This window comes from Melospiza melodia, chromosome 15 (genome assembly GCF_035770615.1).
Source record: "Melospiza melodia melodia isolate bMelMel2 chromosome 15, bMelMel2.pri, whole genome shotgun sequence".
Classification (NCBI taxonomy): domain Eukaryota; kingdom Metazoa; phylum Chordata; class Aves; order Passeriformes; family Passerellidae; genus Melospiza; species Melospiza melodia.
Genome location: NC_086208.1, coordinates 12,227,676 through 12,255,209, shown reverse-complemented (window position 1 = coordinate 12,255,209; position 27,534 = coordinate 12,227,676). Strand labels below are relative to the sequence as shown.

The 27,534-nt window shown below is 43.7% G+C and overlaps 1 protein-coding gene and 2 long non-coding RNA genes across 3 annotated transcripts; 1 reads left to right on the top strand and 2 right to left on the bottom strand.

Moving 5' to 3' along the window:
• Window positions 1-3,585: 3,585 nt before the first annotated feature.
• On the bottom strand, window positions 3,586-6,476 carry LOC134425302 (uncharacterized). The gene is made up of 2 exons (XR_010029630.1): window positions 6,427-6,476; window positions 3,586-4,924 (listed from the first exon to the last, which is right to left on the bottom strand). It is a non-coding gene; the product is annotated as an uncharacterized LOC134425302 (long non-coding RNA).
• Window positions 6,477-7,853: 1,377 nt separating this feature from the next.
• Window positions 7,854-9,883, top strand: TLNRD1 (talin rod domain containing 1). The gene has a single exon (XM_063169821.1). The coding sequence runs from the start codon at window positions 8,045-8,047 to the stop codon at window positions 9,110-9,112; it is 1,068 nt and encodes a 355-aa protein (XP_063025891.1). The 5' UTR covers window positions 7,854-8,044; the 3' UTR covers window positions 9,113-9,883.
• A 1,906-nt stretch (window positions 9,884-11,789) lies between these two features.
• LOC134425301 (uncharacterized) lies at window positions 11,790-27,068 on the bottom strand. The gene is made up of 5 exons (XR_010029629.1): window positions 26,929-27,068; window positions 21,197-21,288; window positions 18,617-18,861; window positions 13,171-13,371; window positions 11,790-12,230 (listed from the first exon to the last, which is right to left on the bottom strand). It is a non-coding gene; the product is annotated as an uncharacterized LOC134425301 (long non-coding RNA).
• Window positions 27,069-27,534: the final 466 nt, after the last annotated feature.

Here is a 27,534-nt window from a genome sequence, read left to right as displayed (position 1 = left end):
GCACCACCACCAACAGCAGCAAATTAAATTGCATTCTCTTTTTATTGAAGCACAGTGTGTTTTGATCAGAGCATCTACTGAATCATGCCAATATGCTTTTTATAGCTTAAGCATTTTCACATTTCTTAACAGTTTCTATAGTCCTAGCAGCTAACACTATTAGGATTGCAATACAGAATTTCAGAGAATACATGGCTACTTTCATTGTAGATTGTGAGGGTAAGGTGGTAAATACTTTACCTTGTAGCTGAAAGTCCCATCTGGTCATGCCAGGGAAGGTCTCAAGCAGTGACTGTCATTTTTGCTTCTGCAACACTCAAGTTTAATTAGTATTATACTTAATTATAAAGTTATATTTTACCAGAAATGCAAATTTACCTTCCCTTGTAAACTGTTTTCATTATTGAGTAGGGCTGGGTAAAGCTGTAATATGAGAGGATTCAGGATGTTCTGTTAATGAAGTTTAAATTATCTCTTTTCTCCTATTTTTGGGACTATATTTGTGCAAAATGTATTTTCCACACCATTCTTTCTTATGAGTTCGGAGAAAAATATGAATTTTTAACTGCCAAAAGCTCTCTCAAGTCTTAGCTGCTGGTGGACTTTTATATGCAATTCTCTATTTTAAAGTGGATTCGTATTTGTCACATTTTACTTTTCTTTGCAAATACAGTGCAGTACAATCTTAAAGCTTGTTCCTTGACAATCCTTGGAATTAAACCCTAGAAAGAACAGAGAACTTGACTTCATTAAGGAAAAGGCAGCGCCTGCCTTCCTGGAAGGACACACAGACAATTAAGACAGAAGATCAGCCCTAAGCATGCAGAAGGGACAATCAACATGCAAGGGCTGCCTGCTATCAGCATTTGCTGTGGCTGGCAGAATCAATTAATTTCAAGAACTCTACTGGCACAGAAGGATGTTTAATAGAAGCCCACATGAATCAAGTGTTGTGCAAGGCAGCCTTGCAGTGGTAATTTTGGATGCAAGTTTTGAGATGTCCCAGCATTCAGCATATTCTTCCCTGTTTAAAAGGACTACCATACATTTTACAGAATGTCAGGCTGTTATGAGTTATTTGCAGTAAAACATTCAAAATTATTGTTTTCATGGGTCAAATTATCTCAAGTACCTTAAATGTTCCCCTGCAGAGAGAATCTAATGCCCGAGCTCTCATGCACAGACAGTGCATTTGTAATCCAACCCTCTGAATTTACTCACAGGCAGAATTAAACTTGAAGAATCAGACCTGAACATGCTATCTTTAAAAGCAAGAAAATGTCTTGGATAAAAAGCAGCACAGCAAGCAGAATATGCTGTCATCTAGAGCGTGAACATTTGAATAATTCAGAATAATTTCAGTCCTCAATTTAATTTCATGCGTAAGACAAGCACACTTACTTGCCATCTATTAAAAGAACACACATTTTTGTTCCACAGCTTGTCAGATCTTGAATTCTTGAATCCAATTAAAAAACCTAAGTCTTTAATTCAAAATTTTCCCAGATTAAGGATTAACTATGATGATTCCGACATGAAATTCTAATTCGGGTACTAACCTTGAAATTCAGATTCTGACTTGAGCTTTGAACATAAAATAAATCTTTACCCTGAATTTGTGTTATCCTCTGCACATGCATTTTATAAATTAAAATTCACTGATGGGATGGAGATGTCTGATAAATGACATCACAGCTTTGTGTCATTACCTACCTGCTGGGGAAGGGGTATGATGCCTGACTGTCTACTCAACTACATTAAAACTATGCAGTGTGATCCTTAAATTCAGAAACACCACAAAATGTTCCTCTTAGTACTCATCTTAATGCAAGATTTGCTACAAATCTGTGCTGGTTAAAACTATGTACTAGTTACACAATTTAAAGTTATCCTATTAAAAGAATTACATTAAATCAATGTCAAAGAAGATTTACACAGCTCCCATAGGAATTCCATTTATAGTCTAATTTTCAGAATCTAAATGAAATTAATTTTGTAGTCCCAATTTCATTTTAGGTTTACAGGTCAGTTTTGGCACCTACATCTAATGTAAGTAATACATTACATGAACTTCAGATGAATTAGAGGTGCTAAGCTTAAATTGTTAATGACCAGCAGCCCTGCTCAGAGAACACAGAGAGAGGCACAATGAGAGCAGTGTAGGACCAGAGGCTCCTGTGAAAACATCTATTAAACTTCTCTCACAATACATTAAACAGGGCAGGGAGGGGAGAAACCCAAACCCTTCTGTAGCGTATTACAGCTGCAGGACAGAACACACAACCAGAAGTGCAGTTCAGGAAGGGTGGGCCCTTGCACATTTTGTTCAAAATACCATGTTCTCCTTTGATGTCAAAAAAACCCAGACATAGGAGTCTAAGGGAGGGTCCTGGAGTCCTGTTTGTGCTGGACCACTGGAACCAACAGCATTTGGCATTCTTGCATTGAGTGCTCCTGAGTTTCAAGGCTGCAAACGTGCCTCTGGCCCTTCTCACCTGCTCCAGGAGGGAGAAGGGACACAAGGAGCTGCATGGCACCTCCTGGGCACCAGCCCTGAGACACACGAGGTGCAGGATGGATGTCTGCGTGTGCAGACGGCAGGCAAGAACAAGGAGCAAAAAGCCATTATTGGCTGCATTCACATAAAATATGGCACAGCTGTCCATTCAGTGCAAGAGGAGTTTTGTAGCTGCATTTTCCTTTTCATAAATATGTGTCTCTTCTCCGCGTTGATGTATTAAATATCCATGGTAACAGCAGGGGACAACCAATTGATTATATACAGCAAGTGGTGAAAACAGTGCAATAAACAATGAATAAAAGGACAACAAAAGAAAACCTCTTTTGCTGTATTACCTTTCAGCTGAGAAACAGGAACTGACCAGCATCCCACTACTGGGATGTTTACATTAATGTTGTTTACATAATAAATTTGTTCTTACCTTTGATACTGTGGTTTTGACTATGCCATGTTAAAAAAAGAACAAACACAAACCAGTACATCAGAACACCAGATTAATTAAACCTGTATGTGAAAGCCCACCCACTATCCTAAAACCAATTTATTTATAGACAAAAAAAAAACCAACAACTTGTAACTGTGTTTGCACTTTGCTGTCTCAAGTGCCTAGTTAACCGTTCCTCCAGATCTGTGTTTTTGGCTACAGGCAGATCAGTTCTCAGGTGCATCGACCATGGCCACCTCTGCAGACCCCAGACAGACCCAGACCCCACAGCTTAATCTCTCATGAAGTAATGGCTGTAAGCACTGACCACAAAACACTTAGCACCAAAGCATTTACGACAAAATAGATCTCAAGAACAATAAGCTGGTCATTCTTGGAAACGTGCCTTTCCTTCTGTGTGACTTACACTGCTGCAGAGAGGAAGGCCCATCTTCATCCACCCTCTTCTGCAAACTCTGCCTTGGTATTGGAAGTATTTCTTCCATCAGTCCCTGCCAACTTTATCCTCCTCTGATTTTCAGTTTACAGCCTGACAAACCAGCTGCATCCCTCAGAACTGGAGCTGTCATTCCTGTAATTACCACCTCATGGGTTTAGTCACATACAGCTGACACAGGGGAACCACTGAATTGCCTTTTATTCCTTCATCAGCTAGCTCCCTATTAGGTTGGATCAATACATCTATACAGGAAAGTAATATAAAGAAGTACAACCCACCATATAGTAACTTCCTCTCACCCACCTGGCCACATACAGCGCTCATGAAATTATTACAACTTGGTATTCTTCAGCTATTACTCAACACTGGCAAAAATCAATTCCTCCTTCACAATAAAATATTTTACTAAGCAATAAAAGGGCCAAGTCTTTTCAGACGATTCAGGAAAGAAGACTTCAGCCTCCAGATTCTGTTGTACTAAGCACAATGCAAAATAAAGATCAATGTGACAAAAGAAGAGCTCATACAAGTAAGCCAATCTTCTGTACACTACTAAGCCACATTAAAAAGCCTTTTAATCCCTTGTATCTGACAATGCCTGCTGGTTTGAACCCCAGAGAGTTAATTCATTCAGACTCTGTCAGTGAAATCTTTTCAAAGCCAAACATGGCCACCTGATTTTCACATTGTCCAAGTTTTTACACCAATTCAGTGAGCTGCCCAAGCCCTCTGCATCACCTTTGCACTGAAATAAATGGGTATGAACACATCCTCCTTGAAAGAGATGTGCAGAAGACTTTTGAAGGAAATACCCACCCAAACATCACTGGGTACACATCTCCTCATCCATCACAGAGATGCATGTACTGGCACTTTAAAGCACATACCTTGCTGAGGTACCAGCCCAGGAGAATCCACTTCCAAGGCTGCCTTTTAGAATGAAATAGCACGTTCATGGGACACACAGACTAAGAGGGACTCCAGCTAGGCCAGGAGTACCTGGGCAGCAACCCTACAGTCTGCAGGATGGATCTCACAGGGACCTGCTCCAGGAAAAGCCACGTGCATGGTAAAAATGACTAATGAAGGTACTATTTTGGACATTATTTTTTCAAAAAGCAAAAGCCAAGTCACTCTTCCCCAAACATTTAATATGCAGAAATACTGAACACCCAGGCTACTATGGGAGGACAATGGCATTTGGCAAGACTTCCTTGGACACTGTTCACATGAAACACCTACTACAGGACAAAAATTACCAGTCTTCCCCCTGGCTAATAACAAGGCAGATAAAGACTGGATCAACCTGGTGGATGGGTTATCAGAGCTAGAAAAAGTTTGCTTTATACTGTAGCAGTTCCTAAGAGCTTTGGTCTGCCTTGGTTAAGGCCCAGCTGGGTTTCTGTGGAGGGAGACTGGTGCAGGAGGCACTGCAGGACCTGTCCAAACCAAGGATCTCTCCCCTTTGTCCTTGGGGAATGGCACAAATCACACAGAGCATCATGGCAGGCAGCAGCATCTAAAAATGGAAAAGATTATTAGGTCATGTAACACTTCTTCTAGCCAGGGATGAGACCTACGTTTTCTAAAATGAAATCTTTCAAACCCTAATTAAATGTAGTCAATCCTCATTAAAGATAAACTAGGTTAATATTTATGAGAGACATTCCTTGTGCTGCATACTATCTAACCTCATTTAAGGATGTATCTGGAAATACTTTGAAATACAGTTCAGCTGGCTTCTTCTGCCCATTGATTTTTATTTTTCAGAGTACTCTGAAATCATTTCTATTTATACTTTTGAAAACAAGTCGCTGGCAGTAAGCCAAAATTGTTTAGGCCCAAATCATGACCTTCCTTGAAACTGCTATAATCTGACTCAAGTAAACAGAATTTCCCTCACACTGTTTTTGTGAGAAGGGATGGGTGGAGAACTGCCCTATTTTTGACACACCCATAGACCAGAACCTACCCCTTTCCTCAAGCCTGGCTTTATGGCAAGGGCTTCCCTTGCCCCCCAAATATGTACATCCTGTTAATCCCCCACTTTCACATCTCTGTTCATCCTGCTCTACAAGGAGAAGGCCAAAGGTTCTTCTAGCTAATAGCTAAGATTATGTGCAAATAAACTTGTCTGAAGCTCTTTAAATGTATGGAATCCATTCGGTGGGCTCTGTTTGTGCCAGGACATGGCTGGATCTGACCTGCAACTGCAAGTGAGGAATCTGGTTCAATTTCCATTTATTTCAAGGTCACTTATACCCCTGCAGCAGTAGGAATGTACGATGTTAACTGTGAATTGGGACAGATGTACTTCTGGAGCTCTGTAACATCTGTAACCAATGCTAAATGAATTGTAAATGCCTAGAATTAGGTAGCTGACTTAAAAAGAGAATTCTGATTTAAAGGTGCAAAATAATGTTATTATTTAGCTGCAGCTTAAGCTACAGCAAAATACATAACAAATGTAGGATGTGGCTTCAACATGGGTTTTGATTAATATTAATGCAGATACTGTGCAACAGGACAGAATGTGATGTGTGCCTAAGGTTTACTAAGCCTAACATCTTGCTTTTGACAAGAATCATCTCAAAAAGTTCTCGGTGTGCTGCAGAATGGAAACAGATCAGAGGAAGTCTTCTTTGTAGAGCTTTCAGTGCACAGCAGTGTCAGTAGGTTTACATTTTCCCTGCTGAAGTCTAATAAACAGTAACCAGTGTTCAAAAACAGCGACAGAAACGGGAGAGCAACAGACCAAATTCGTCTTCATTGGTTTAAAATCTGGGTCAAGGCCTGTGCTGAGAGCAGTATTTGAGTGTAAAGAAAGCCGCGGCAGTTCCCCATCCCGCGTTCCAGCACGGCCAGGGCGGGCCGGGTACCGGAGCCCGGGAGATGAGCGATGCGGGCCCGCGCTCCGAGCCGCGCCGCCCGGGGCTCTGGCTCAGACAGGAACGGGTTCTGCCCCCCGGCCCGGGACAGCCGCACGCGGGCCGGGAGCTCCGAGCCGAACGCCGCACTCACCTGGCGGGCTGCCCGGGGCAGGGAGCGGCACCCGGGCCGGGCCGGGCCGGGCCGGGCCGGCTCCTCGCTCTCCGTATCCGACCGCTCCGTGCGCCCCGGGCCGCGCTGTCCGGCTGCCTCTCGCCTTCCTCCCAGCGGCCTCTCCCTCGGGCACCGCCGCTGTGTGTGTATTGCCGGAGCCCCTCCGGAGCCCCCGCGGCGGGGACGGGGACGGGGCAGCGGCGGGGACGGGCGGGCGGTGCCGGCGCTGCTGCCCCCTCCGCCTGGGAGGAGCGAGCGGCGGCGGGCGCGGAGCGGCGGCGGGGGGAGGGCAGGATTTAAACGAAGGGCGGTGACACCGCACAAAAGATTTCGATAGGCTCAAGTGAGGTTACAGCAAAGGCAGCGGGGCGGGGGAGCTCCCCCGGAGCCGTGCAGCGTCTGGCTGGCAGCGCCGTCGTAGCCGTCGCTTCCCAGTAGTTTGTCTGAAAGCCTGAGAAAGGGAATTTAAACGAAGATTTCCTACCCGTCTTTTTTTTTTTTCTTTTTCTTTTTTTTTTTTTTTTTTTCTCCCTGGGAGTTGGCCGCTCAGCCAGGGAAGATGGCAGGAGGAGCGCAAGGCCGGGCGGGTCGCAGCATCCGCGGCTGCAGCCCGCGGCCACCACCCTTGTTTGCGGGAAGAGCCTAAGTTGGTGCGGCGGCGCCACCGCGGGAGCCGGCGAGGAGGGCCCGGGGCGCAGGGGATGGACGGCGGCGGCGGGGAGCGAGCGCGCAGCGCCCGCGTGAATGATCGCGGCAGGAAGGAGTGAGGCAGCGGCAAAGGAAGGGGAACGGATCCGCCCGCCCGCCCCAGCACCCGGATCCGGTGGAGCTTTTTTTTTTTTACCCCCTCCTCTCTTTCTTCTTTATTATTTTTTTTTTCCTTCCCCCGCGCTCCCCCGCGTCCCGGCTCCCCGCCGTGCCCCTCTCCCCTCCCGGGCCGGCTCCCCGCGGGTGCGCGGCGGGGCCGTGCGGGGCGGGCGGGCCACACCCTCCGCGGCGCTTCCTGCGAGCCGGGGCCGCGGCGGGCGCCGGGGGCGGCACATGGTGCGCAGCCGCCGCCCCTCCGGCCCCTGCGAGCTGCGCCCGGCGGGCGCTCCCCGAGCGGAGGCGCCGGGGGCGCGGTAGCAACTTGGAGGGCTGCGCCCCTGCCCCAACTCCGCGCGGCGGCGGAGCGTCCCTGAGGTACCGCGTCCGCTAAAGGGAACTTCGCGCAGGATCCCGCAGCCGGGGAGCCGGACGAGACGGTGGAAGGAAGGCGAGCCAGCGTGCGAGAAGGAAAGGAGAAAAAAAAATTACGTATTTGTAGCTAAAGGATGCCAGACCGGGGCCCGGGGGCGCCCGGCGAGCGCCGCCCCGCCGCGGGAGCGCCGTAGGAGCGGAGGCTGGCGCCGGAGCGGGGCGGGCGACCCGGCCGAGCTCGCTCCCCGAGCGGCGGCAGCCCCGGCGCCCAGAGCCTTTTCTTGCCTCCCGGCGATTAATGGAATGATGTTGCGGAAAAGGCAGAGCGATCCTGCCGGGCTCAGTCGGGACTGCTCGGGCGGCGGCGGAGGCGGCAGCAGCGGGGTAGCGAGCGGCATGCGAGTGCCCCCCCGGCGCTATGGCTAGCGGTGGCTCCGGCAAGTCCAGCAGCGAGGTGTCCGGCGGCGGCATCCCCAGCAGCAGCTCCCTGCAGAGGAAGAAGCTCATCTCTATCTGCGACCACTGCAAGATCAAGATGCAACTGGTGGCCGATCTGCTTCTGCTGTCGAGCGAGACCAGGCCGGTGAACACCGAGAGCCTGTCTGTCTTCGGTGAGTCCTTTGAGAAGTGCAGGGACACGATCATTGCCAGGACCAAAGGACTCTCCATCTTGACCCATGACGTCCAGAGCCAGCTCAACATGGGACGCTTCGGGGAGGTGGGAGAAAGCCTGATGGAGATGGGGGAGCTGGTGGTCTCCCTGACCGAGTGCTCTGCCCACGCTGCCTACCTGGCTGCAGTGGAGACTCCGGGTGCCCAGCCTGCCATGCCTGGCTTGGTGGATCGCTACAAGGTGACCCGATGTAGGCATGAGGTGGAGCACGGCTGCGGGGTCTTGAAGACCACCCCTTTGGCAGATATGAGCCCTCAGCTCCTGCTGGAGGTTTCTCAGAACATGTCCAAGAACTTGAAATTCCTGACAGACGCCTGCGTGCTGGCCAGTGAGAAATCCAAGGATAAATTTGCGAAGGAGCAGTTCAAACTCAGTGTCAAATGCATGAGCACCAGCGCCTCTGCCCTCTTGGCGTGTGTCAAGGAGGTCAAGACCTCGCCCAGCGAGCTGACCAGGAACCGGTGCGTCTTGTTCAGTGGACCTTTGGTGCAGTCCGTCTATGCTCTGGTGGGCTTTGCCACTGAGCCCCAGTTTTTGGGTAAAGCTGCCACCATTAATCCAGAGGGCAAAGCTGTGCAAACTGCCATCCTAGGAGGAGCCATGAGCGTGGTATCTGCTTGTGTGCTCCTGACCCAATGCCTCAGGGATATCGCCCAACACCCCGAAAGTAGCACCAAAATGAGCGATTACAGGGAACGGTTGAGGAACTCAGCTTGCGCCGTCTCGGATGGCTGCAACCTGCTATCTCAGGCACTAAGAGAAAGATCTTCACCCAGGACTTTACCGCCAGTGAACTCTAATTCTGTGAATTAACCCCCACATCTTCTGTTTAGATCCCAGTCATTGCTAAAGGAAAATAATATCCCACCTCCTCACCCCTTTTTTTGTATACCAAAGAATTTGCTTGGATGAGCCCAATCCTTTGATTTCATGTGGTGAAGAAGCAGAACGTATTCAAACTATATGTACTAATAAAGGTAGCCAGTTTTGGCTTCTTTTTATTTTACTTTAAAGTTAAGCAAGTATCTGCCGATAAATTTTCCTTTATTCAACAAGGTCTTCACACAAGTGGTAAAACTGTTTCAAAGTTTTTTATATTTGGGGAGGTGGGGGTATCTTAGAAAAAGGAGAAAAAAAAGAGCTTTAATCGCGCTGGGTGCGGTTTTTAAAGTTTGTCTTGTCTTGTCTTCTGAAATTTCCCTTCTAAATTTTGCTGTTCGGTTGTGCAGGAAAAAGGTTACCTCAGTTCTAACTCATTTAAAAAAATGAAAAAACCCAACAACACATAGATGATGGATGTAGCTACTATTTTGTTTGTTTTTGTTTTGTATGACTTTTTTTTATTTTGCATCAAGTGTTAGGTTAGAAGTGCATTTGGTGTGTAGGAGTGGAAGGACTGGAGGTTGTGATTATGTTTTCCATGTGTTGATTTCCAAACTGGGGGAAAAGCTACTGTGAGTGTTTAAACAAACAAACAAAATTACACTATAACAAAAGTGATTTTTAATTTTTTTTTCCAATGTCAGTTTTTATCTTGCATGTACTGGAGTATTTATTTCATCTATTAAAATGTTATGTTTCTCAGATGCTTTTCTGTGAATCTTTTAATACTTGAATAATTGAACAACTAGGCCTGTTTGTATTGTATGTCATTTCCCCTAGGGAATGGGTGGTACAAACGTAACTGTAAGTTCTAGACAGCAGCATAGAGGCTTCAATTCAGTTCTTTTATTTTCATAAATACTGTTCCTCTCCCAGTACTAGCCCTAGCACACAGAGCTGCTCCAGTTGTACTGTGGGCAGCTGGGCAGTGCTGCACACACTGGGATTGCTGTGCAGAGAGAGCACTGGTGATTGCTGCAGCAGGGCACAGCCTGGCTTTGTTTGTCTTTAGCAGCATTTGGTGTTACCTCTTGAGAAGGTTTTGTATTTTAACTCTTGCAGGTGTTGTGGGCCATCTGTGTGTTAAATCTATGAGTTTCAGTATGATTTCTTAGAAAACTTTGCTGGTTAGCCTGGCGTGTGCCATGTGTCTTCTTGGGACTGTGAAGGTTTGCTGGAGTGGGTACTTTAATTTCTCAGAGGTTTGTGTTGGAGCTCCTCAGTAGAGATTTCTGTCACAGCAGTTTGAGTTTGGTGTTGTAGATTACAGGAGACCATGGCTGGCTTTTGAGGTGCAGCTGACCTCCAGTTGAATTCCTTGGGAGGTGTGAGTGGGGCTTTGTGCATGCTGCAGTAGTTCCCAGAGCTGTAATGATGGATGTTGTCAGCCTGGCCCTGCGAGATCTGTTGCCTTCTATATGTTCTGTTAAATAGAAGAGCAAATCTTCTGGAAAGGAGGTTTTGTTTCTCTGTCCTGTTCCATTGCATAATTGGGTTTTTAAATAGGTCTGCAGATCGAACCATGTTGAAAGCTATTGGCACCTTAAAATGTTACTGTGGCTTAAACCTCAACAAATACTGTCCTGTTTATTCCTTTGATGAAGGAAACCTTTGGGTGTGGAATGGACCTGGAGTAGTGAAAGGTCTTTGTTTTATAGCATTATTGTTTGTCTTGCATATGATGCTTTTACTTGAGTGGACCATTACTGGGTAGAGGGCAGACACATCTGTTGGAGGAGATAAAAGCTACATCCATATCTTCAGGGTTAGAGGGAAATAATTCCTTAAGTACAGTGGACCTCTGTGTTAGGTTTTGTTTATATTTGAATGGAACTTTTCTGACTTCAGTGAATTGTGTGAACAATTCTTTGCCATAATCAGCCTAAGCTGCACTCCTGCAGGGTGTGATGTTTTTGCCATGCAGCGAGTGCTGCAGAGGCATGGCTGCCCACAGCTATGTGGTGAAGTATAGAAGTCCTCCCACTTCCATACTCCACCACATAGAACACAGGTTCTAAGTATTTATTATTCTTATTATTCTAATTATTTATTTTAATAAGTACATCTATGCACACAGTGTTCTACCTTTGACTGGGATGTCTCCACAGGTACTTGCCGAGAGGCTCTCAGGTGTGCACACACAAACCTTTTCCCATCAGTGGGGCAGGAGTCGGGATGGACTCGCAGGAGGCCAAGGCCATCTCCAGGGAGGTCCCATGGCTCCATGCTGGGTGCACATGGCTCTGTGCTGGGTGCAGTCTCTGCTCAGCTCTCCTTGGCTCCATGCTGGGTGCAGTCCCTGCTCAGGGAGGTTCCATGGCTCCATGCTGGGTGCAGTCTCTCTGTGCTGGGTGCAGTCCCTGCTCAGGGAGGTTCCATGGCTCCATGCTGGGTGCAGTCTCTCCATGCTGGGTGCAGTCCCTGCTCAGGGAGGTTCCATGGCTCCATGCTGGGTGCAGTCCCTGCTCAGGGAGGTTCCATGGCTCCGTGCTGGGTGCAGTCTCTCTGTGCTGGGTGCAGTCCCTGCTCAGGGAGGTTCCATGGATCCATGCTGGGTGCACATGGCTCTGTGCTGGGTGCAGTCCCTGCTCAGGGAGGTTCCATGGCTCCATGCTGGGTGCAGTCTCTCCATGCTGGGTGCAGTCCCTGCTCAGGGAGGTTCCATGGCTCCATGCTGGGTGCAGTCTCTCTGTGCTGGGTGCAGTCTCTGCTCAGGGAGGTTCCATGGCTCCATGCTGGGTGCAGTCCCTGCCCATCTCTCCTTGGTCTCCCTCGCTCGCGTGTGTCCGTGGGAGCCGAGGCGCCTCCCCAGTGGCTGTTCTCCTTTTCCTTTCCGCCGGGGCTGTGTGGAAGGAGGAAAAGGGGCAGCGTTGGTTCAGGATGTGCTATCGGCAGACAGGAGGTGAGGAGCCCGCCCCACCCTTCCTGTGCGGATCCCGGTGGGGCAGGATCCGTGCGGGACGTGCAGGGATGGGCTGGGAGCTGCAGGGCTCACCACAGCAGCATCCTTGAGCTCCAGGTGCTGTCACCTCCATGGTGGGGCCTCCTCCTGCCAGACACAAAACAGACAATTCTGAAAAAAAAAATTTAACGTCCCGCTGGCTCTTTTGATGTTCCTACTTATTAGTTTTTGGTGCTGCTGAACTAATTAGATCCTTTTTGATTCATTTATACATTATTGAGATTATATGGATCACAGTACAGCCTCCTTATTACCTCTGCATATGAAAGGCACTGTGTTATTAACGATGATAACGCTGATTTTTGTTGTGGTAAGATCTTGTTTGAAGTGGTTTAGTTCAATTTTTGTTTTAACAAGGTTACTGTAGATTCTTCCTCCCCCTTCTTATTATATTTTTAAGTGAGGTACATGCATACATATATATAAATAAGTACGTATCTTCTTCTTTTTTTTAATACTGAAAGAAACCAGACTGCCTTAGATGTCCCTTTCCTTTTGAACTGTGTGAATTCAGGAAAGATTCAGTTTTATAAATAAAGTGGGAAATGTAGCCAGGCCATGATTTTTTAACAGGCTGATAAAAAAAATAAATATACACAAATAGTAAATTCACCAAAGCAACTTCCTGTAACGTTTTAAAACAGTAGTAATTTTAACAGGTCAAAACATTCAATCATTTCTTTTGAGAGTACAGCTCACACAAATGTAGGCACACGCTGCACCCTGGTCTCAGCTTAACACTGTATCTGTCAAAATCTGGCTACTCATGTAATTAGCACAGCAGAGTTGAAAAAAACCCAGGGTTTTGATGCCAACAAGCACAACTTGCACATTGTGGCATTTTTCTGAGCTGAAACAAGTGGGGTCCCACTACTAAGTGTGAATATATGAATCTATTTTAAATTTATGTGGCTGTAGTGCCACATTCTATAAGGACAATGTATATAGTGATAATTTGTTTGGCATTTATTCCTATAGAATATTTGTTCTGACAAGACATTAGTTCAGTAGGTAGATTCATGCTTACTTTGTACTCTCTGGGGCAGAAGAAACACAAAATGGATGAGTTTTCAGGGTGCACTTGCAGGGCCCATCGAGGTCAGTGATTATCACTTGGCACCATACTTAGGCTCCTGTTCCCAAATCTTCCTCACCATTTCAATCAGCAGGTACTGTGACTGTTGGATCATGGGCTTACACAAGCAGGAGATGTTTTCTGATGTGGAGCCTTGAAGGAAAACAAAAAAAATTTTAGGGTGCTTATATCACATATGTCATAGCTAAATGCATTCTTAATAGTGCATTTAATAAAATGGTTAACTTATTTCTAAAGACATTATGCAATGCACATCTGTAGCCAAAAACAACGCTATCCCCACCACAAGAGAAGTAAGCTTGTTTTTTAAATGTAATAATTTTTTAACTGGGAAGAAGCTGCCACCTTTGTACTGTCTGTAAATTTGATACCATCTTGTGGTTGCTCCTTCAGCATGGGGAAGGTCATTGTTGATGTAATAATACAGCAGCTGAGTTCGAGATCAGAGCAATGTGTTTTCTGATTCTAAAAAAAGTAAGTTCTGTAAGGCAACCAGTAAACCAGCAGCAGAATGCTGCTGGAAAGCAAGTACACTATTTAAGGGAACTTGCAAATGTAAAGCCATGTTATTTTTCAAAACTAAGAAAGAAAAAAAAAAAAAAAAGACCCTGGGTCAGATAATTCCCTTCACTTTTTACCACAGGAAATGATCAAAGTAGCAGAAAATCTGCTCTTTTTGGCCAAACTTCTGTCAGAGACAGAAGGGGTCCAGCCAACACATGGTGTATGCAGCCTTGCAGTAATAGGGGATGTGGCTGATGGGAAAGGAGGTGGGACCAGAGAAAATCTGTAGGGCAATACCTCTTATTAAACCCACAGGAATTTTCCTATGCTAGATAAAGCAGCGGCTGATCCAATAAAGCAACTCTCAGCCAGCAGAGCCTTTCTCTCGGGGCTGGCAGGAGGCTGGGAGGGTTTGGGATGCTCTGTGCTCAGCAGCTGGGCTGCTGTGGGGAACCAGAGGTCTCTGGGGTGGCCCTGAGAGATGTACAATCCAGGCACAACGTGTACCTGCCAGAACAGTTTGGTGGGAAACGAAGGGGTTGGGTTTTATCTTTCTTTGCTTTCTTCCCTATCGGGCTCTCTCCAGGCTTCACAAGCAGAAGCAGATGGTAGGGGCCAGTACGTTTTACTTCTTTGTTCTTGCTGCCTGTGAAAGGTGCCAGATGGGCAGTGATAAAGATAGAAATTCTCTTCCTGTAGCCCAGGGATAGCGGAAAACGCAGAGCTTCAAGGCTGCCCTATCCACACAGGATCACCATAACATGTTTTTTTGGCCCCACTGTTTCACTGTTTGATTTTTTGCCAAGAACTGACAGAAAATCCCAATGGCAACTTGACAGGGGCATTGAGGACCAGTTAAATATTTCCCATATGACACCAAACAACCACCAGGTTTGGATCATTCACAAATGATCCAAAAAGTGGATGGGCTAGGTATGAAGTGCAAGGCCAGATCTTACACATGAGTAACTCAGAAAATTGAATACTGTATGCTCTGAGGTGTTTACTTACTTGGAAATTATAATTACCATATTTTCTATATGTAAAACTAGTTCCAAAAAGTGTATTTAATTTACATAATTAGCAGCATTACTCAGAACCATCTTCTTAATGAAGACAGACATCTATGGACATGAAGGGCTTTTTCCATGACTTTAATTAAATACTGATGTTTTCCAAAGTATGTTCAAATATTAAGGGTTGTTTTTTGTGTAGCAAAGTAAGGAATTACATATTGATTTTCATTAATCTGAATATTTTCCTGGAGCTGGTTTTATTGTGCTTGAGTCCTTTGAACCTAAGAGGGTTTTTTATTTTGTTATTTTAAAACCATGCAGAGTATGATGCTATATTCCAACAAGTCAAAAGCAGCATTTCAAGATTAATGCAGAGATTCCTGGGGTCTTTTGTCAGCTTGCCAGGCTCTTGTTCCTGTTCTAACGTAATTCTTTATAATTTCCTTTTATGTTAATAAAGACTTCTTGTGGCTGTAAAAGTTGAAGTTGTCTCACTCCATAGACAGCCTGGTTCTTATGTAGATACTATTTAGATTATTTAGAAATCCTGCTGGTTGCCAGATGGAGCTCTTCTGCGTTTTATGTTAAATACTTGGAAAGCTAAATAGCTTGATTTTTCCTCTCCTCCCTCCCTCAATAAAATAAATACTTGAAAAGTGATTACTAACAACTTGCTCAAATTCAATTTTAAAATCAAATTATTTTCAGCTGAAGTGACTGGAAGTACGAGATGGCTCAGAGTAGTTGGGTTTTGGTCTGACTTGCCTATCAAGATCTTAAACCAGCAGTTTTTCTGCAGTTTTGTTTGGGCAGCAGGAAGCTGAACTTTGGTCTAGGGATAGAGAACACAGCCCTGAAGCCTGTTGGGCACTGATGAACTTGTGTTTCATCCTGAATGCACACCAGGTGTCCCCCAGGTCATGCAGAAGGTGCTTGGGAAGCACTGGGAATCAATGTCCCACTAACCATAATTCTGTTGTTGTCAATTTACAAAATGTCAAGAGAGCGATTCTGGCCCTGAGGGTTACGGTTTTAAGCACAGAGTAAGAAATTGCCTTTTCCTAGTCAATTTTTTCAGTGTGTATTGATTCTGTCTGGTTCACATTACATATAGGAAGTCTCTCAATTGGCTGTTCAGGTGCACTTTGGCCCCTGTTTGCATTCTGACCATGCACACAATGGAAAAATGTGAGAAAAGTCATCTTGATCTGTATGTGCAGAGTGACAAATTATAGGCCCTGCAGCACTTCTGGATTGGTGTGCAGTTAATGCTCTGGTCTTATTTAAATGCTTCAAATTTAGTCAATGTTTAAAAATTTACTTTCTGTTTAAAAATTTACTATGAAATCAATCTGTTCTGGCTATATTAGATTCATAGTTCAAAAACTTTTTCCTCTTTCATCATCTTAAAGTAGTCATTGGTCTAAAACTCTTCAATCTCTGGGTCTGGCTTAAAAAACAAAAGGAAACGGAGCCCTGTGTTTCAGTTTTAGTATTTTTGAAAGCTTTAAAGCTAATGAGTTGACCTATTTTTAAATTACAGAGCATGGAAAAATAATGGGTGTATTCTTTTTCATGCTGAAGTGAGCTATTGTTTCTCTGCTCATAATTAAAAACTCACTTTTTAGAAACTCAGATAGGTCCTAGGCATTGCAAGAAAGTCTGTAAGTGAAACTGCCTGCATGAAATTTCCTTAATACTGAGTTTAGACGTGGATTCATTCAGGATCTGTAATCTTGTCTTGTCTTGTGACTGGCATCAGAGGAGTTTGTGCCTGTAAATGCAGCTGGTAACACGTGAGTGGGATGAAGAGCAGTTGTTGAAGTGAGTGCTACATGCTCCAGAGACACCAGCACTATCTCTGAAACTCCAGATAGATGCTGCTGCCTGGACACTGCAGGTTGGGATGCTCCCAAGAAATTACAGTGAAATATAGCACTGAAAAAAGCTGTGAGCAAGAGAGGCTCAAAGGGATGACACAACTTGGGGGTTTTTAAGGGGGGGGAAAAAGGAAAATACTTGGTCAGAACTATTTGAGTATTTAGGGGCTTAACTCCCACTGATTTTCAGTGGGAGGTGTGTGTCTGGATGCTTTGTGGGCCTCGTAATTTGTGATGAACTTTGAATGCCTGTGGGCTTAAAATTAATTTAGGATGTTGGGTAGACTCTTAGTGAAACTCTGGGAGGCTGGGAATTTGCAGTTGCAGTACCAGCATGGGCCATGATTGTGTTCTGCCATCCTGACCCTCCTGCATGCGTTACAAGCTCTTGTTATCCTTTAGGCACCCTGGCTGGCAGCAGCCCAAGGCCCAGCTCTGCCTCATGTGTGTTTTATGGCTGCCAGATGCCAGCATTGTGCATCTTGCTTTCACACCAGAACCACAGATTTCATCTCTGTCCCTCCACCCTCTGCTCCTGGTGCAGCACCCAGATGTGGGAGAGAGATCCCTTTGTGCACATTATCCCTGCAGAGGCCACGTGCATGAGGTAGGTCCTGGTGGCATTAGAAACATCCCTGTTCTCTCTGGATGTGAATGCCAACCACCTCCATGCCATGGACATCCTTCCAAAATGTGTCTTAAAGAGTTGCCCCAGATCTGTGTTCCCTGGATCTGCATTTCACACATCTTGGCAGAGCTCTAGTGCTCCCCAGCAAGAAGGGTAATCTGCTTTAGGTATTTATGAGGTGATTTGAGCTGGGGGGGAGGCAGGGGAGCTGGATAGTAGGTTAGTGGCCAGCTTAAAGTTATAGCCCTTAAGGTGTCCTTTTGGGCTTTTGTATGGCATTTTCTGTTTCTATTTTACCTAATCCTGCTGTTTGCTAACCTTGTGTATTAAGTTTATTTGCAGCATTGAGTTCAGCAAGACAGAGGAGGCATCTGAATTTACACTGCTCTGTAATATCTATTTATTGAAGAATCTCCTAAAACTTTCTGATATTGGACCCTGAGGCTTTTTTTCTTATCTTGCCATGAGTGTTTTGTTATGAAAATTTCTTTAGGTTTCTCTCCAGTGGCAGAAAATAACTCCAAAGGAAACCCTATTTGGTGAATTTTTCCAATTCCTTACCTATCTTCCTTTTATGGACAGTTTCAAGATAACTAGATGAAAATTACTTTCTTTGAGAAAGTAATTTTACTCCCAAATATCAAAGTCATAGTCTGAAACTCGTGAGCATTTTCTTTTGTATGTGATTAAACCCACATCTGTTCATTGGGTAGAACAGAGGCAGAGCCATGCTTTTCTCTCTTGGTATGTAAGACAACAAAAGACCAAATGTTCTTGTTTGGTTCACTTTCATGGCTGTTCTGTAGCACACAGAAATGTCTGGCTGCATCAACAGTGCTGGTTTGGGCACTGAGTGTCCTTTGATTACAGGCCCAGCACTTTGCAGACACTTGTACTGGGGGAAAAAGAAAAATATGGCAAAGGACCACGTTAGTACATTATATTGTTCTGTATTAGGTTTGGTTTTGTTTAAAACAAGGAAGCTCAAATCAGAATTATGTGCCAATTCTTTATAAGATCCCACTCATTTGGCAAAGGAATTGCATTAATTACCTCTTGTTTTCTGTACTGTGTCATTAGAGAAGAGAGAGCACATGCTGCACTTGTGAATGAAATAATTCACTCACATCATTGAAGCCTTTGCTGTATTTCCCCCTTTTCCTTTGAAAATAATGGTGGTGTGGAGAAGACTTTCCCTGGATGATAAATATACTTTACAAATGTACAGTAGTGATCGGGAAGAAGCTTGAGTAAAACAGACTTATAAAATCTAGTAAATCTATCTGCTAGAAACATTATTAAAAAAGAGTCAAAGTACTTTTTAAAAGCTTCTCCCAAAGGTGTATTACCTTAGCCATAGCTTCTCCTGGGTTGCTGTTATAGCTGGTTGCTGTTACTGTGGACATCTCCTCCCCATGAGATGATTTTAGAAGATGGACAGGTTTCACTTGTGGAAGATGCAGTTGCTCACTGGGTTTGGATCCTTTTTAAGACTGTGATCTCTGAGAGGTTGCAGGTTCTTCCTTGTGAGACTGCATTTTACTGGAGTGATCTGGAGTTTCCATTAATCACTGATGTCCAAGGAAAATCACTCCTGTCAAGAGAATGGAGAAAAAAGAATGGTCACAGTACAGCTGTAGGAAAAATGCTGTAAGATGGTAAGATGGACATTTCTCTTTCAATAACTCTGAACTAGCCCTTCTACCTCAGGACTATTCATTCCAAAATATAAAGAATTTCAGCTGCCAAAAAATTTATATCCTACATGATTAATGAGAGCCTTCCTTCATATTTTGCTCTTTTCAAAATCTACTTATCAAAAACAACAGGTTAAATGTTGGGGGGTTTATGCCAAAAAATAGCAGGTTTTTTCTATCAATGGGGAAAAAGCAAACTGCTTTAGTTTACAGAAATGGGCTGAAAAACAAAATTTCTTTTACTCATTCAGATGCTCTGTAACTAAGTTATTCTACTTCTTACATCCTTCTAAAATAGATTTTTACTGTTGATTTGCATTGACATCCTACAGTTTTATTTTAGAAAAGTGCTCAGCTTGTTAATGTGCTTCAGTGATAGTGACTATATCAGAACCAAAGAATCCTGGTTAGTGACAGAGTGAAATTATTTTAAATTTGTTTCTAAGGGAAGAAGCTAGCACTGTGCTGAAGTCAGATGGATGATAATTTCAACCTAGTCATTTTAATTGCTGCTGTATCTGTAGTAGTGTTTGAGGACTTCTGAAAGCCTGAAGCATTTTATTTTCAAACTGTTTAATTTCACCACTCCAGAAAGTACAGAATTCTCAGACCATTTTTAGAGGGGGAATTATAGCCCTTTAGAATGTGCTTAGCAAAATGTTCCTATTTAGGTCTAGTTTGCAGAGTGAGTCCTACCTGCCAATATGGAACTGGGATTTACAGGTTTAACATGTTCTGAGAAGAGGTTTTTGTACTCTTAGTGAAGACCTGCATTACATGAGGTTTGGGTATTTTGACTTTTCAAAGAAACACTGATTTTTTTATTATTTATAAGCAACCTTTTAAATTAGCTTTTTGAGATGAAAGCCCTAGAAGTGTTTAATTAAATGTCTCACCCCTCCGTAGTTCTTGTCAAATAGTTCCATTGCTTATCTATTTATTTATTTTTGTAAATACACAGCACAGTACCCTGTGCAAATATGAAGCATTGATGTTGGCAGCAAATCAGCTTCTGTTTTCAGTGAGGACAGAGTTTATACCATGATTCTCTTCACTGGATAAATCCTTTGTGTCTAACATCTCCAGATAGACAGTAGATCTACCAAATTACTCCTAAATACTCATTAAATACTAAGTAGTTATTACATTGCTAAAAATCTGCATCAGAACTAGCAGCTAGTTGAGGAACTATATAAGCTGGGGCCTATATGAACATATGTTTGGTAATAAGGTAAATGCTTGTCATCATTGTGCCCTGCCAGTGATTTTGAGTCTCTGCATGTTAGGACTGGGAAAGAAGGTGGAAACTTGTTTGGTCAAACAGTACAGCTCAGTTCTCAGGGCATAAAAAAAGCCCTTGCAGAGTTGGCTTGGATGAGCTGATAAATAGGGAGCTGTAGCTTGTGATAACTGAGGGATATGTAGAGCAAATCCAGTCACAGGAACTGCTAAGGGCAGTTGGGCCAAGTCTGCTCACAGTGAACCTTTCTTCTTCATCAGAACAAAAGCTCTGTTGTCTATCCCAGCCTGTCATGTATCTTCACCTTTGGGGACTGTGCCTTTTCTAGAAGCACAGATAAAAAGCAATGCACCTGCTTCCCATGAGATATGTCCCAGCAGTCATCACTTTTTTGTGGCTGTCTTGGTCCTGAGCATGGCACTGTGTGATACTGTCCAGTGATGCTTTTCTCCCTTGCTTTTTACACTGTCACTCACATATTCCTTAGTGCACATCATCACACTAGAAGCCATAAATCACCTCTGTTTCTATTTCTTCTCTAATGCTTCCTAAAATCTCTTGTACTGACTTCTAAAAACAGCTGGAGCTGCACCATCACTCCATTTTAAGCTCTGAATTGTGTTAGCCATTACATTGGTTCCACACGCTGCTTGGGTGGAGACATCAGTTAAAATTCCCAACACGGCCAGGAATTCCAGCTTTGTGTAAGTGGTGGTGACTTTCTAATTTTTAACTACATTACACTAAAAAAAGAGGATTTTTTTTTTCCCAGAGCAATTTACCAAGAGGGGAAAATGGAAATACTGTTTGAGGATGACCTTCCACCCCGGTGATCTGGGGGTGGCGTTGGCTGACGTCTGTTATTGCTCAGCTTTCCTGCAGTGCTTTGTCACTGCTACTAAACAAAAAACTCCTGAGCTCACTGAACAGTTTGGGAAATGACAGAAGGATTTATGAAAGCAACTGTAGAACAAAGTATTTCTCAAGTTTACCTGAAACAAACGTGGGTCCTTTTTGAGCAGATTAGATTGCGTTGGTTCTAACAATTTCTTCACTCTGAAGTGCTATTCCTGACCACAAGATCCTGAGAAAAAGAGAAGGAGAGATAAAAAAAGAATGAAATTACTTTGCAGCACTCCAGCATGAGAGCAGAAAAAAGTGTTGTTTTGATTGTCTCCAAAAGAGAGGCAGTGCTGTAATTCTGTTTCGTTTTCGTCCACAGAACTTGAAAAGATTTTTCCTAGAAATGTGTAATGGGACTGTCAGAAAACAGACCCCTCCCCTTCCCAGTAGTTTCCTGCTGAAGTCATTTAAGGCCTCTCACAGCTTTCATCTGTGTAGGCACTGAGAGCTCATGGGCCAAGATTTTTTTTTTTTTTTCAAAGGGAATACTAGCAAAACTGAAGCAGTTTTTAAAAAGTCGTTAGGAACAAAAGTTGGAAGTTTGTTGCATGTGAAGCTGGCTCTCCACCTAATCAGTTTCTCATTTCCGTTCTGTTTCTGCCAGCCCCACTGAAGTGGCTGTAGGTGTTGTTCTTGTTTTAGGTATTGCTAAAGGCATGTCTGAGAGCTGCCCAAAGGGGCGGAGGGGGAAGTTGTTCCTTACTTCACTTCTGGGACTGTCTGTTCAGGGCTTTACACAGGAGGTGACTTGGAAAGGCTTGTGAATTCCATTTACTGTGCCCTCAGACCTGATGATCACAGTAGGCTGAGCACACAGAACCTGCTCAGCAGGCAGCAGCCCTTATGCAGTAGCTATTTAGGAAAAAAAAAATCCCTTTGTGGAACTGGCAGATAGCCTGCATTTGCAAAGATGGGAATTTTTGTTGGTTATATATACAGTGTTTAACACAATGATCAAGGCAATACGCTCTTAGAAGAAACCATTACTACTCTGACTAAATGGATGCTACTCAGCATGCATTTTCTGGTTGGACTGAATTCAAGCCTCCCATTCTGAAATGGATAGCTTTTTTGGATCACATTCACTTGTCTCTCAGACAAATCTGTAGTGTGGATTTGTTCCTCAGATGAATGATACACATTTCATCCGGTTTCTTTCAAGCTGAACTCTGCCTGGCACAAGAATGATAAATGTTTTTTTCTTTCTCCTTCTGTTTAGAAGACCATGTTGCATTGTGAAAGATGAACTTCATTCCCAAGGGAGATGAAGTGCATTCAGGGGTGGATTTACTGGTACATGTTTGTAATGCTACAGCAGTGCCACAGGCACCTCACCAGACAGACACACACTGGGGTAGTCTTGAGCCTCAGTCATACTGCACATATCAGCTCTTCTGTAAAGCTTTCATTGGAAGTTATGCGTCCTTAAAGCCTAGAGGAGTCTTCTCTCTAGGGAGTGAATTCCCCTATCTTGTTTTACTATTAGTCTTTGGGGGTAGTACAGTATACAAGTAAAATATACAAGTATTTCAGCCTTGGAGCAAGAAAAGCTTCCTGATGTTACCTGGCTATTATAAATTGCACATGCATTTAAGAGAAGAAAATGCTAGTATTTAAGTAGGCCACCAGCATGCTGTTAATGCAATCCACTGCATTCATATGACATTTAAAGTGTGTATTTGCATTTGCTATGAAACTGTGCATACTTAATGTGTAATTTTTGGGGCTTTCCTTGATCCAGTGGATAAAGAAGCTCTGTGAGTTGAGTACATGGTTCATACAAATTTACTGCTTTGAATTAAATTCCTGATCAGATCTCAGGATCATATTTGTGACTGCTGAACTAATCAGTACACTTGGAGAAAAACTAAAGTTCACTTCCAGCATCACACCCTTATCCTGCAGTGCGAGCAAGCCCTGAGCGTTACCTGTCCCAGTCACCTCCCCACAACCCATCTGTCCTTGGGATGAGACCATAAGTTTGAGGCCAGCTAGACAAGATGTTCTATGGCCTGAAGTGAGAACATGGCACTTTTAGATATTCAGGATTCAGATTGTCTGCAAGGGCCACCTGGAAAGGAGAAATTAGGTTGTAGCTCAAGACCTGTTTCTAGGAGTGGTCTTCTCAAGTACAATTTAAGCAAACCAGTTTAATTTGCTATGGTTCTGTTTGTGCTGACAGCTTATCCAGCCCTTCCCAAGGCTTTAGATCTTTACCTGCTTGCTAAGGTATTCTTGTTTGTCTGTCTTATTACTGGAGTTATTCTTGTTGCTTAATTACAGTGTTGGCAAAAGTTCTTGTCATACTGAAAACAAGATTTGAACTGAATCCAAAGATGTGGAGTTGGTGCTGTTGTACGATGGGGAGGAACTGGCAATGCTTTCTAAGATTTTAAAATATTAACCATATAGTCAAGGAAATGGCATCTGAAATGTCCTTATCTCAGGTGATAACTGATAATTTTCAACAAGTGCAGCTTTTGATTTTTATTACAACTTCTGTTGAGAGGCTAAGACTAGCCAACCCTAGCCAACTAGGCAACTCATTTGTGAGTTAGCAATGGTAATTAGAAATGCCTGGTCTACTTTACAGTGATATGTACATACTCTGGTAAAGATTGATAATAGGAAAGTGGTTACTCAGAAGCCATTCTGCCAAAATGTCTGTCTGCTGTTTGGCCCCTTGTGTAACCAATGGTGCCAGGCACCACAAGTCACCGGGGGTGACCTAATGACCAGTCACCACTAGTCACCACCTAGTCTCAGGGCAGCAGCGGCATTTTTATACAGAATTCCTTTCTGTGAAAACCCTTCTAAGAATCAGCAGAACAGCTGGCTCAGTAACTGAGGCACACAATGCACAGGGGTGACAAAAAGCTGTACAAGCAATGTAAGCCTGCCTTGTGAAGAGCAGAACAGTCAGAGCTGCTGCAGAAAGTGCTGAGAGTGTTGGTGGCTGCCTAGGTTAGGGGAGGATGGGGTGTGTTTGTTTAGGTTTTTCCTCCTGGGACTGCTTTAGTATTTCAAGCACGTTTGGGAACTTTCTTTTCCCCCAGTGGTCTGAGATGTGAACTGGACAGTGTGTACGGATCTGAGAGAATAAGACTTAGCAATGCTTCAGAAAAAGCAGTTGTATATCCTATAATGACAGCTTTGTTTCTGGGTGCCTGTGTAGACTCAGTTTTTGTTTGCTGACTTTTCTTTCAGCTTAAAATACACAAGAAGATGCCTGTTGGGGGTGAAAAACCCTGAAGATACACAGAACTGCAGAGTAAAATGGAGCTGAAGCCAGCCTTGTCTGGGGAGTCCCTAAGTGTGCTGTATCAGAGGGAACAGTTGGGGTCTGCCACTGACACCATTATGAAACTCACATTACTTTCCACCTGACTGTTTGTTTAGTGGGAATGCCCTGTACAGCAAAATGGAGAGCTGATGCTTGTTTCTTTTTTACTCAGGGTCTGTGGGAAGGTCATTTAGAGCAGCATTTGCCTAAGTCACTTTGTCACAAGCCCATTCAAAAGGCATTTTGCTCCAAGATGAGGAGTAGACACAAAGGGACATACCTGTACAAGTTGCTATTCAGAGATCTTGAAACATAAAGACACATAGCTTTGAAGGAAAAGGCCAAGACCCTGAAAATGACTGGCCAGGGTAATGGAAATTGTTAAAAGAATGACTGGGAGCAGCCACAGCCATTTCCAAAATCATTACATTCATCAAGCTGAGAAATGAGCCTGGTGGTAGCAGCACATCCAGATGGCCAAGGACTCCAAGCAATATTGGTAATCCACCCACCCATTTGCCTGGTTGGGATCTTGTCCACACACCAGCTCAGGGGACACTCCAGAGGGGCTCCCAAACCCCAGGCACTGAGCTGCAGGGACTCAGGCTCCCCAGCAGTGTGACAGTCACTGAGGGGGCTGCAGGTGCAGGGAGCTCTGTGTGCAGACCTGGCAGGGTGATGTGAACCTGGCTTGTCCAGAGCCACCCCAGACCCTGCACTGCAGGGCCTGTGTGTGCTGCCAGTGGGGCTGGGTGTGTGCCAGCAGTTGGGGACCCCAGGAGGACTCTGGAAACTGATGTACAGCTCTCCTTGCAACACAACTTTTCCCAGCAGAGTGATGGCTGTAACTGGGAGGGAGCTTTGCTCTGTGCATGCTAAGCACCCTTATGTCTCAAGTGCCCTAACATAATTCGATTAAACTAAGAGGAATTGGACCTAATCTTGTCTCTGTCTTAGATTCTGCCACTCCTTTTCAGACCCAGGAAAAGGACCTTGAGTCCAAAAGCCTGCCTGTTCTTTCCAATTATATTAACTGGCCTAAAAAATTTTTTTTGGTGTTCTTTTTCTACAAACTGTTTCACTCTTTCTATGACACAATTGTTAGTTCCATCCTGAAATGATTGGCATGTATGTAAATTGGAATAAAAGGATCTGATCTGAACTGTTAACTAAGTTTAAAAAAAAGAAAAGCTATGCATTAGTGTCATTAAAGGGGCAGTGTTTTTTAATACAATTAAAAGTCAAATATTATGGTTACCACAATATTAAGTCATTCTCCCCACAATTCACCTGTCCTTTTAATTAGGACAAAACTTTCTCCATAAAGCATCTACTTTATTTTTAGATAAAACCGTGGCTATTTAATGTTTCATTTCAAAAACTACTAGTAAGATAGAGAAAACAGATAGTGGCACTACAACAAAACCCATTTTTTGGTTTGTTTTCTTTGTAACCTTTTCCATGATACTTATATTACATTCTGGTTTTTTTTTTAACACTGACCAGCATCCTCATATACAACTGCAAAGATTTGATGTGGTAACACTAGAATAATTGAAGCTATCATAGATGTCCCCTTGCAATGCATCAGCACTATGAAGAGAGGTGTGTGTCTCCTGCATTAGCAAAGTAAAGGTGCCAGGGACAGGGACATCAGAGGATGTCTCTTCTCCTATTTAAGTAAATATTTAAAAGACAAAAAAACCTCCTCTCCAGTATAGAACTGAAACTGAAATGTGCTACAGAATGATTCACATCAAATAAATAAATGCTTTTCAGTTGCAATCATTCCCTATTGAGTTGAAGTGGTATTACGCTGTTTTAATCTCATCAGTTCCAGAAAGCATGCACAAATGAAAAGAAGTGATTTTAACACTGTAGGAGGGGGAATAGCAGCTTCTGCAGAGCATCCAGCCAAAGGAAGAGGAATAATTTTACAATGACTGACCTCAATTTTATGCCAGTTTATAAATTCCACTACAATTAATTTCATTATAATTTCTCCACTTCATTCCTGAAAAATTAACCCTGCATGGTAACCCATCATTCTTTAACCTATCCACAGTTTCCACACTTTCTGCCACACGAGAATTTAAAACACTTATAACCCTTTCCCAGTTCCATCTGATTGCCACTCCACCCACCTTCACAGGGAAATTCATCTTCTGCTGCCATCTGCAACAACAATCAGCCCTAGAGGGTATCAACAAACATAGGCAACAACCTTTTGGAATGGTCCTTTTGGGCTCAAATGCACACACAGGAATGCTCCCTGCCTAATCCTGAAACACAACCACCTCTTTGGTGAGCAGCATAAGTAATATGACAGCTTGTAGCAATACTAAATAATCATCTACTTAGCCTAGAGCAAAAATTGAAGCAGTGGGAATGTATAACATTCAAATCAGCATTTGTTGGGGAAACATTTATCTTGTGGCACAGAAACCTTATTGACTACAAACATCCAGAAATTTCATAGTGCAGTACCTAAAGCTGGTAAATTCAGCAAAAATTACTCCAGTAATTTGTTGACAGTACCTGTGCACTTTTGGAAAGATCTCTTCTTACAAACACCAGACTTCTTTGGGAAAAATTTTCATTTGTACAACAGGAAGCTCCAGTCCTGCAAAATGATAATATTGTGATTAGATTATAGTCAGAGACAGTGCAATCAATAGTCACGACACTAATTTGTCCTGCACAGCTAAATGTTCTGCTTGAATGAATCCCTCCCTCTCCAGACTCAGCTCTGTACTGCAAACACTTGGTTTGAGGACTGAATTTGTTCTTTCTTTTAATACTTCAATACTCCTGGAGAGCTGATGCTCCTCTTCATGTGGAATAGCATCTAATTTCCCAAGGTGTCCATTGGTTTGAACAGGATCATTTGGTGTTAGACATACCATGGAGATGTTACAGATAGCATTTCTGAGGTTTGTCTATGCTGAAAAACAGTTCTGCCAAGGACCTTGCTCATTAAAGAGCAGGGAAAAGCAAATCTTGGTAACACCTGAGTGCATTTAAGTTAGTATGCTTAATAAATGTGCTTAAACAACAGCAAAAAATATGTAGGTGATTTTCCTATGCTATTGGTAATAACACAAAGGTGTATTTCTAGCTTCATTTAAAATTCAGTTTTTCATT

Bases quoted from the DNA above. Each gene is read 5' to 3' on its own strand.
- TLNRD1 (XM_063169821.1), top strand. From the start codon at position 8,045: ATGGCTAGCGGTGGCTCCGGCAAGTCCAGCAGCGAGGTGTCCGGCGGC.